We start from the raw sequence: 11,719 nt of genomic DNA on the forward strand, positions 1-11,719 counted from the left end.
GGGGGGGGAAGGTTAAAAATGAACTTTTAGTTGGGGCACTGAGCGTCTAGGTCCCCGAGGACACTATGGTTAAAATATTTTGAGGAAAATGAATCTGTGGTGATGGTCGATGTATCAAGATAGGTCAAGACACTGTACCAGTGGCCGAATTTATAGAATTTGAGTGGCGGTTTAAATTTAAGCCGCGGTTTAAATATGGTTGGTTCCACTTAAAATTGTATCAAATGTTTCAAGATTCAAGCCAGCGCTTAATTTAAACCGGGTTTTGGCGGATTTAAACCACGGTTCAAATTCTTTAAATTCCATCCCAGGCACCTACCTGCATCCCTTCAGCTAATTTCTCCGGAAGTACACCAGGCACTCCTTTAAACTCATTAATCATCTTATAATGATTCTCCAGTGCTCCATTCAAGATCATCTCTGCATCATCCATCTTCCACCTCCATTCTGTTCCAACAGGGTTGGAGTGATGTCTCCAACAGAATACGCATTTATTTGCACATGCTAAAAGCGAAAAAAATTTGATTTTTTTTTTGCAATAAAGTTATAATGCAGATGTTAGTAAGTTAACAAATTATTAAATAAATATTTAAATACTTAAACTCTTCAATAAAAAATATGTTTGATTTAGCATCTATAAGTTTTGTTTCCATTATAAACACTGCACATTTTATATTGTATTTTTTGATTATGTATATAAATGCATTCATTATAATTACGCAATGATTATATTTGGATGTGTAATTATATTTTTTTGGTTTTGTTTGAACATGTTAGAATACGCACTAAAAATGCCAAAAAAATTAAGTCTATCCAAAATCCAAATATATGATTTATTTTTTTATTTGTATTCATCAAAAATCATCCCCTTCGGAAAAAAGGAAAACCATCTTAGGGATCAATGGATTATTATCTTAAAGAGTAAGAAGGACTCATCATCTAAGGGATCTTCATCTAAGGGATCAGAGATCAAGGGATCTTCATCTTAAGGTTCAAGGGATTATCAATTAAGGGATTATTATTTTATCAATCAAGGGATTATCATCTCAGGAATAAAGGGATCACCATCTTAGGGATCAAGGGATGAATTTTAAGGATATCATCATCTTAGGGAGCAAGGGATCTTAATCCATTCAATAAGATCAAGGAATCAATGAATCATAGTCTTGGGAAGCAAGGGATCAAGGAATCATCATCTCAGGGATCAAGGGATTATCATCTCAGGGATCAAGGGATTATCATTTCAGGTATCAAGGGATCAAAAGATGAATCTTAAGGATCTAGTGATGAATGTTAAGGATCAAGAGCTCATCATCTTAGGAATTATGGGATCATCATCTTTGGAATCAAGGGATCATTATCTTCGAAAGCAAGGGATCATCATCTTATTAATCAAGGAATTATCATCTCAGGGATAAATGGATCACCATCTTAAGGATCAAAGAATGAACTTGAAGGATCTAGGGATGAATGAATGAAGGAATCATAATCTTAGGGAACAAGGGATATCAATCCATTCAATAAAGGGATTTTAATCTAAAAAATAAAGGGATCATCAACTTAAGGATCAAGGAAACATCACCTCAGGGATCATTGGATCACCATATTAGGGATCAAGGGATAACCATCTCAGGGATCAGAGGATCATAATCTTAGGAATCAAGATCAAAATCATCATCTTATCATCAAGGGATCTCAGGGATCAAGGAATGAATCTTAAGGATCAAGATATCATCATCTTAGGGATCAAGGGATCATAATATAAGGGATCAAGATCATAATAGGGATCAACTAACATTTCCTTACCCTCCTACTTGAAGCTTACCTAGGCTAGGAGTAGTTTCCATACAACGATGAGACTCAATACCATAGAAAGTATGTTTATAACATCCTCCTCTACCTCGCAACATTGCCTTGGTCCATCTAGAATACATTAACTACATCTAGCGAAGAATTAAAGAACTACTGAATGTTCCTCAGCGGCAGTTTCTTGTGGACACTACAAAAGTAGACCAAAGGACGTCTCTGATTGTGATGTCCTAATTATCTATCTATCAGATAAGATTCTAGGGTGAGAAATTTAGCGGACAAAACAATTGTCCCTTTAAGTCAATAGCACCGACCTTATTCAGCCAAGAAACGTACTCAGATATTTCTTAGAAACGAAGCTTTGGTTTAATTATTAATTATCAAGTACAGGAAAAAATTAATATCACACATCTGTAAAGTCAACTGAACTTTACATTTTATAAAAGTAAAACTTTTATGATATGTCTGATATTTCAACCCGATAAGACCCCGATGTCGTGGTAGGATTACAAGTAGAATAAAGGGTCTGTAAGCGTAATTTCTAGAGACCCTCCATGCAAAGATGACAATGCCCTATTTACAAAGGTAACCTTAAAAGATTTATCTTATCAAGTATGAAATAGATATCAACGTTTTTGTAACTTCAAACTGTTTATTTCCATTTACGGGTTCTCCGCGAAAATGACTGGCACATTGCTCTAGTTAAAGAAGCAATGGAGAAACTCACAGAAACTAACACTTTCTTCCACAATTTTGATCAAAATATGGTTTCAGGGGTAACATTGCTTATCGGACATTGAGGGTCACTTGTAATTAAGCTTACAGTCCCTTTACAGCGATGATTGATGTCTACCTGCAAAGTTTAACTCCTGAGTGAGATCCAATAATCTTATATCCTTGTTTAGTTAAACTCTTACGTAGTTGATCTGTTACCATCTCCTACAATTACAAGATCAAATCAGATTTTGTTCTCTAGGACCACATAAACAATGAAATAAAGTAATTCTTCATAAGTTTTTAGCACAGACCCATAAAACTGTGGAATACGAAGACGACTGTTAGACTTAATATGATTTTAACAAAATAACTGACGTTATGAAAAGTACTGCATACTACTATTACTTAGTTATTATTTAAAATGTTAGAATAAAAATGAAACATTGCACTCTCAACTACAGTATACTGCAGCCACTTCCAACTTACTCTCACCGAAGAAATAGTGGGTTAAGTGGAGAGTAATAATAATTGTGCAGTGTGCACAGACCCATCCCACTTAATAGTTTGAATTTCAAGCTATTAGTGAAAACATTTGATTTATTACATCAAACACAAATAAATTTGCTGAAATGTCGTCTTCCTTTTCCATAAACCAGAAATCTATAAAACTGCATACAAGAAAAGTTGGAGGACAGATAGCTTTTTAACGAATGAAATGAGTTTTAATTTTGAAGTTGTATTTTTTCATGCTTACCTTTGGCTGACCAACAGATTCAGGGTTCTTTCTTTTCTTCATAACCTTCCCCAGATCCTCTAGATCAACCAATCCATCATCTGCATCCTCGTCCTCATCCTCCTCCTCACCCTCCGAGGCTGAAATACTGTCCTCGTCTGATACCTCGGGTGAGAGGTCAGTGCTAGGTTCAATCATAGACCTGAGAAATTCAATAAAAATGTTCAAACGTTCAAACAGTACTTTGCACAAATTATGTTAAAGCCGAAGACAATTTTCTGGATATCATTGAGCACAGAGATGGCATATTTTCTGGATATTATTGAGCACAGAGATGGCATATTTTCTGGATATTATTGAGCACAGTGATGACATATTTTCTGGATATTATTGAGCACAGAGATGACATATTTTCTGGATATTATTGAGCACAGTGATGGCATATTTTAAGGCAAAGTTTACTTTCAGGATTAAAAAACATAAAATGTTCGGCCCCCAGTTCCAGTCTTCGCATGCTAGAATAAGCTTTAACACTATTCAAGGCATATCAATTTTCTGTGTATAATACAATTATTAAGAGCCAAGAGTAAAAAGTGTTTTTATTTTAAAAAAACTATTAATTATGACTTCAGAATGGAAAATTAAAATTAGAACAAGTTTTATTCCTCGATATCTTGTTCTCAACCTCTTCGCTCCAGCTCTTCAGAATTCGAAAATTTAAAATTAAATTTTACAAAATCTTAAATTGATATTTGTTTGTTGGCTTGTTAAGATGTCCGATCATAGTTCGAGTACCCACCCATAGACCGATTTGTCTCAACTTTTGATTGGAGAACTTGGTAGAACCACGGGAATGTTCTTAGCTTAGTTTAAAATGTTTTCCAAACAAGGCTGGGTTCACAAGCTAGTGCAAAATACAATGGTAATATAATTGCAAAAAATAAGTTTTTAATGGGGTTGTCCACGAAATAATTCAAATGACCCAAGAGTTCTTTTCAGTATTAATTAAAATTATATTTTCTTAATTCCTGAAAATCCTTCTCAATACTTCCATTCTTACTCTCAAGCACGTTTTCATCTCCGAGACACAAGGGAAGAAACCTAAACAGATGAACCAAGATTAACAATTTCCAAAACTTAAAAAAAATACTTGTTTCGACAAAAAATATTTTTTTTTCAAAATTATCAGAAGAAAATTATATACGAAGGAGAGGATGACGAGAATAATCAAATTAGAATTTTTCTGTATTAACTGTATTAACTCAATTTATAAAAATTCATAAAAAAATGTAAAAAAAACAATTTTTAGAAATTTAAGGAGACTGTTGTCTTAATTCAACATGACTTTACATTTAAATCTGATAAATATATTGAAGATAATGCCGTATTTTTGGTTTGAGTATTTATTCTGATAAATTCTCCATTGTTTCTGAAGCAAGAAATTCACTTTTGACGAGAAACTACAAATGAAATTTAACAGTTTTAAAAACAATAACATAGATATCTAATTCCTACTTGATCAGACAAAGCTTTTAAAGATGCTGTTGTGAATCGAACATGACACTTTTTTGTTTTTGTTTTTTAAGATGGAGAGAAACTCAAAAAAAAAGTTCAGTTATTTTAAAGAAAGGTTGCAGAATTTCTATCAGTTCTGTGACTTTAGCGATATAAAGGACTTGTTTTTGGTTACAGAATTTTCCAGAAGGGTTGCAGAATTTCTAGTAGTTCTGTCAAGCGATATAAAGGACTTATTTTATTTTGTAACAAAATTTTAAAGAAAGGTTGCATAAGATTTCTAGCAGTTCTCTGTCTAGCGATATAGAGGACTTGTTTGTTTGTTACAGAATTTTCCAGAAGGGTTGCAGAATTTCTAGTAGTTCTGTCAAGCGATATAAAGGACTTATTTTATTTTGTTACAAAATTTTAAAGAAGGGTTGCAGAATTTCCAGTAGTTGTGTCAAGCGATATAAAGGACTTGTCTTTTTTTGGTTACAGAATTTTAAGAAGGGTTGCAGAATTTCTAGCAGTTCTGTCTAGCGATATAAAGGACTTGTTTTTTATTGGTTACAGAATTTTAAAGAAGGGTTGCAGAATTTCCAGCAGTTCTGTCTAGCGATGTAAAGGACTTGTTTTTTTGGTTACAGAATTTTCAAGAAGGGTTGCAGAATTTCCAGTAGTTCTGTCTAGCGATGTAAAGGACTTGTTTTTTTGGTTACAGAATTTTAAAGAAGGGTTGCAGAATTTCCAGCAGTTCTGTCTAGCGATATAAAAGACTTGTTTTTGTTACAGAATTTTAAAGAAAATTGTTAAATTTGTCAAGTATTAAAGCTGGCAAATTGTGGCTTTACATTCATTTAATATTATTCAAAGATGCAAAAAGGCAAAAAAAACTAGCAATATTTAACTTCAATATCAATTTCTACGTTATTATTAAATTAAATAAAATAAAATTAAACTAAACTAAACTAAACTAAACTAAACTAAACTGAATTGAATTGAATTGAATTGAATTGAATTGAATTGAATTGAATTGAATTGAATTGAATTGAATTGAATTGAATTGAATTGAATTGAATTGAATTAAATTGAATTGAATTGAATTGAATTGAATTAAATTAAATTAAATTAAATTAAATTAAACTTAATACCTTTGTGCTGACAGCAGGTGCATAAATGAATCCAAATCCTTTGCTACACTATTGAAATTCTCTGCGTAAAGAGAGTTTCCAAGCCCAAATATGCAAAACTTCAAATCTTAAATATCAAAATATTAGATTTAAGAAAAACTAAAATATAAATTAAACATTGGATCATGCTGACAAGATGACTTGAATATTAATTCAAACAAAAATTGTGGAAAAAAACAATATGGAGGTATTAAATTCCTTTTTTTGAAAAAGGTTGATAATATGATTTGGCAATTTAAAAAGAAAGGACTCCGAATTAACCTAGTCGATTCATAAACTCAATTTGTAATTCTTAAAAATTTGCAAGGACGGAAAATAAAAACGCATACATAATTGTAAGAAGTTTAAACAATCTACATTTTTATCAAACCTTAGTTTTTTTTCGGAGGGGGGGGGGTACTTAATGGCTTAAAGAAAGGGAGAGGGGGGGGGGGGGACTCCCGAAAATACAAGAAAACGCATTTAACAAATAAATGAGAAATTAGAACCTTTAAATACTGATCTGTTGACTCTAAAATCATGAGCATAATCCTTAAACCAGGTGTAGAACCAGGAACTTGACTCAGGAGGGGTTCCGTCCGTATACGTGGATATCAGAATAATCTAGAAATATATCCATAAACGTGGGTATTAAAGAATAATCTAGAAATATGTCAGTATACGTGAATATCAAAATAATCTATAGAATTAAATCCGAATACGTGGATATCAGAATAATCTAGAAATATATTAGTATACGTGGATATGAGAATAATCTAGGAATATATTCGTATACTTGGATATCAGAATAATCTAGAAATCTATTCGTATACGTGGATATCAAAACAATCTATAGAATTAAATCCGAATACGTGGATATGAGAATAATCTAGAAATATATTCGTATACGTGGATATGAGAATAATCTAGAAATATATTGGTATACGCGATGAGAATAATCTAGAAATATATTGGTATACGTGGATATGAGAATAATCTATAAATATATTTGTATACGTGGATATGAGAATAATATAGGAATATATTGGTATACGTGGATATGAGAATAATATAGAAATATATTCGTATACGTGGATATCAGAATAATCTAGAAATATATTGGTATACACGATGAGAATAATCTAGAAATATATTGGTATACGTGGATATGAGAATAATCTATAAATATATTTGTATACGTGGATATGAGAATAATCTAGGAATATATCCGTATACGTGGATATCAGAATAATCTAGAAATATATTTGTATACGTGGATATCAGAATACTCTAGAAATATATTGGTATACGTGGATATCAGAATAATCTATAAATATATTACGAATATATACGTGGATATCAGAATAATCTATAAATATATTTGTATACGTGGATATGAGAATAATCTAGGAATATATCCGTATACGTGGATATGAGAATAATCTAGAAATATATTGGTATACGTGGATATGAGAATAATCTATAAATATATTTGTATACGTGGATATCAGAATAATCTATAAATATATTCGTATACGTGGATATCACAATAATCTATAAATATATTGGTATACGTGGATATGAGAATAATCTATAAATATATTTGTATACGTGGATATGAGAATAATCTAGGAATATATTCGTAAACGTGGATATGAGAATAATCTAGGAATATATCCGTATACGTGGATATGAGAATAATCTATAAATATATTCGTATACGTGGATATGAGAATAATCTAGAAATATATTCGTATACGTGGATATGAGAATAATCTAGGAATATATCCGTATACGTGGATATCAGAATAATCTGGAAGATAAAAAACTGTTGCAGTTAAAGCAAGAAACTATTACAAGAATAAGATGCTCAAGCTTAGAAGTTAAAACGTTCTGAGGTCGGAAATATTGTTTGTATTTTGGTTATCTTGAACGCTTGATCTTGCTATCCAATGTGGACTCTTACAAATTAAAGGATCAATGTTTTATCCGGCAATAAAAGTTATTTCTGCAGTGTAAGACAATCAGTGGATATCGACGAGGAATAAATTTTTTTTGTTAAAATGAATCCGTAGATCATTGCTTAGTCCCGAGTTTCAAAACACCAGAATTCTGACTTCATGGTCTGATATTTACGGTGCAGAATCAAGTGGGATTTGGAAGCCTTCCCTTAAATACTTAAGTAGGAGTTCTTACCACAAGAGCTCCCTCTGCTGCCAGCTTTTTGAAGTCTTCCTCAATCATTGTACTGTACTGCGCACAGTCTTGGTGTATCACAGGTGTAGTAGTTACCCCTTCATTAGGTCAATTGTTCAGTTTTTTATCCCAATTATTAACGGCAAAGATAATTAAAATGTATAGTGCCAATGTATATGTTCAGTCATAAAGTTTCTAGGGAAAAAGTGCACATTAAATATGGGGGGGGGTTCTATTCTCTAGAAATAATTTCCCCCCCCCCCCCCATCAGTTATAAAACTCTTAAAGGTGTGCGCACTTCGCGCGAATTGTTTATATGATTTTTTGTGGTTGCTTAATTGGAGAAAAAATTGATTTTCAGAGAAAATTTTAGGATGGCAAACTTCCCTTTTGATGAAAATTTTTCAACTCCGCCCCCCCCCACATCATCAAAGTCCCGCCCCCCCCGCACCGGGAATAAGTAGTACTAAGAACAATCTAGATATACTGTACAATTTCCACCTTTTCCATTAAGTTTCTCTGTCAACTGTTCAGCGAACTTTCTAGAATTACCAGTTGTAGTACCGTACAGAACTACAACTTTATCAGGTAATCCAACAGCTTTCGTGGATTTACTACATTTACCATCACCGGTGCCCTGGCAACAGCTGCCGCCACCACTTTGGCATCCATCTGTGTCGTTCTTTGGCGCATTTTGAACTTTTTCGCGGATTTCTTTCTCGGCGAAATAGTTATCCTCGGGAGTCTTATTATCTTGACGACTTTCTAGATATTTCTGGACAAGAATAAATACAAAAAGTCCGACGAGGAATGTCGAGGCAAAGGACCCTTTAAAGAAATGGAGTAGATTAGATCCTGTATTGTTAGGGTCTACATAACTCCATATCGTCCCCAAGAATTCTAACATTTTAGAATCTGAAACATTAAACTGATTGTTACAGGATTGAAATAAATGGAAGCTTATTAGAATAAGAAGAAGATAATACAGGGTCTATTAAAGACTCTTCCAAGAATGATTACCAAAACGGATAATTTTCGTTAAATTTACAATTTTTCAGGAGACAAAAAATAACATTTAAATAAGTATTATTATAGTTTACGAAAAATCTTTGCCTAAACATTTAGAATGTCAAAATATTTCTTCGACAACAAATTGCATCAAGAACGAACATCAATTTAGAATTAATTTTTCAAAAAAAGCCTTAACAAAAAAGAGTATTTATACGAAGACGATGATTTACAATGGCGAAATAAATTTACAATTCAAGTTTTCCAATCATAAAAAAGGGGTAAAAATACATTTTACAAAAATAGTTATTTACTTTTCTCAAATCTTGTGAGACTAACAAGTAAAATGTCTAATAACGAGTTTTTCATAGAAAAATACGATAATCTCTTCAAAGAGATAAAATTGTTGTTAACATCTTTGTATAACATACAACTACCCCGTTATTATAAGTTTTAAATATGATTTTTTAAAAATTGAAAATATAAATATAATACATGATTATTTTATAATTTAACTCTTCTTCTTCGGTCCTTTCCGGTCCAGGTATATTCCCTGAAATAATGTCAGTAGAGAAAAAGTCAACAAAACTTTTGAATTTTATGAAATTTTTTGATGGAACTCATGGAAACTCCGGGGGTGGCATAAAAGCTAAATTGCTTTTTAAAATTTTTGAAATTCCATGGGCAACACCGGGTATTTAAGCGCGGGTGAACGGTGGGAGCAGTTGTATCATAAATACATTTAATTTTCATTTTCACCATTCTTCCCTCGCAAAATCCCACTGATATCATTTTAGGTGCTTTATCCCAATATCAAAAAATCTTTGGTTGGGGGTATTTTTAAATTCTTCTTAAAAGGTTTGTAAGCGTAATTTGAAGGNTCAATTGGTAATCTCCACCACCTCAATTTGAAATGACCCTCCATGCAAAGGTGGCAATGTCCAATTCACGAAAATACCCTTAAAAGCTTGATTTGATCAATTATGAAGTAGACATAGATATTTATAATTTCTAAAACTGATAATTTTTAGCAGAATGAATCACTTAAACACCTAGAAAAAATAGTGTATCTTCCACATTGTTGAGCAGATAAAAATGTCAAAGGTACCGTTGTGAATCGGGCACTGCCATTTTTGCGTGGAGGATCATTTCAAATCAAGTTTTAAACCCTATTTACTCAGAACTTACCCCTTTCTTAGCAATACATCTTGTACAAAACCAATCTTGGTTCTCCAGAGGTTGTTTGTTAATACCAACACACAACCAGTGATACCTAGACAAAACAAGCAATTATGATCCATATACTCTACAGAGGTTTGGTCCATCACCATTACCGAATTTTAAAATGATCCATATTATAATGCTGGTCCTGGGATCGTTCTATGAAAAAATGCGCCTGAATCTAAATTAATATCAAGAATATCTATTTATATTTTTACAAAAGAAAATTTACCATTCAGATATTCTGAAGATTTTGATAATCTCTCAATAATTGACAATTAAGTGTGTTTTTTTAAAATACTTTTTGACCTGGATAATACTTAACTTAATGTTAAGGAAAACAAAATGGGTTTTGAAACTTTTTTTGGAAACACTGAATACGGTAGTTTTATGCGATTATTTTTGATCGACCTTTTCCAAGTTCAAGGGGAGAACTAGTTTAGTGCTAATTTTAAACCAATATTACTCACCAATCATCACATTGATCACAACCTATCATTGGAGATCCATCATCTTGCTTTCCACATGCAGGACAGATCCATACCTAGTAGTCATTCATTTATTCATTCATCCATCCTTTCATTCATCCTATCATTTATTCTTTCTTCCTGTCATCTATTCATTCTGTCATCAAATCAAATCAACTTAAATTATGAATTTTAGGAATTGCTTTGTCAAGCCTAGACTTGGAGTCCCTGTTGTTAATTGGATTTTAATTTTGACATTTGCGATAAATCTTTCTATTGTTTACCAAGTTGAACCTAATGATCCCAGCGATACGACAAAATTTGATCGAGCCATGCAACCATTTTTAGATCCCTTTCATTCATTGTGGGCAATAAATATGAATGAAGGGAATGCTCCCCTTTGGTTTGTCATACTTTTTATCCTCTTTTTCTGTCTTCCTGTCATCCATTTATTCATTCGTCCTTTTGTTTTCCTTTCGTACATTTGTTTGTTCATTCGATCATTCTTTCATTCGTTGTTTGTTCATTTGTTTGTTTGTTTGTTTGTTCGTTCGTTTGTTCGTTCGTTTGTTCATTCATTTGTTCATTCGTTCCATGAAAAAGACAAATAGAAAAAATTGATGACAGGGGAGGCAGGGTTGATTTTTTATAAAATATTTCCACGAACCATATTTCCAGCTTCATCAGTGTAGCTTCCAACTGTTTCAGTAATAATCCCTGCAGCAGGCTCATCATCATTATCAACACTATCCCTAAACATGATCAATATCAACACTAACCCTAAACATCATCATCAACACTATTCCTAAACATCATCATCATCAACACTATTCCTAAACATCATTATTATCAACACTATTCCTAAACATCATCATCATCAACACTATTCCTAAACATCATCA

At 32.4% G+C, this 11,719-nt stretch overlaps 1 protein-coding gene across 1 annotated transcript in view; it reads right to left on the bottom strand.

Annotated features, from left to right (window-relative positions):
- Positions 1-9,059, bottom strand: part of LOC111712626 (S-adenosyl-L-methionine-dependent tRNA 4-demethylwyosine synthase) — a 16,501-nt gene extending 7,442 nt beyond the window's left edge. The window contains exons 1-10 of the mRNA XM_023487303.1: positions 8,623-9,059; positions 8,122-8,219; positions 6,435-6,549; positions 5,908-6,013; positions 4,288-4,360; positions 3,925-3,959; positions 3,281-3,461; positions 2,663-2,748; positions 1,826-1,923; positions 320-504 (exon numbers count right to left, since the gene is read on the bottom strand). Of these exons, the coding sequence (XP_023343071.1) occupies positions 320-504; positions 1,826-1,923; positions 2,663-2,748; positions 3,281-3,461; positions 3,925-3,959; positions 4,288-4,360; positions 5,908-6,013; positions 6,435-6,549; positions 8,122-8,219; positions 8,623-9,028 (1,383 nt within the window). The 5' untranslated portion in view covers positions 9,029-9,059. The remainder of the gene's footprint in view (positions 1-319; positions 505-1,825; positions 1,924-2,662; positions 2,749-3,280; positions 3,462-3,924; positions 3,960-4,287; positions 4,361-5,907; positions 6,014-6,434; positions 6,550-8,121; positions 8,220-8,622) is intronic.
- Positions 9,060-11,719: the final 2,660 nt, after the last annotated feature.

The sequence above is a fragment of the Eurytemora carolleeae genome, unplaced genomic scaffold, assembly GCF_000591075.1.
Source record: "Eurytemora carolleeae unplaced genomic scaffold, Eaff_2.0 scaffold586, whole genome shotgun sequence".
In the NCBI taxonomy this organism is placed as follows: Eukaryota; Metazoa; Arthropoda; class Copepoda; order Calanoida; family Temoridae; genus Eurytemora; species Eurytemora carolleeae.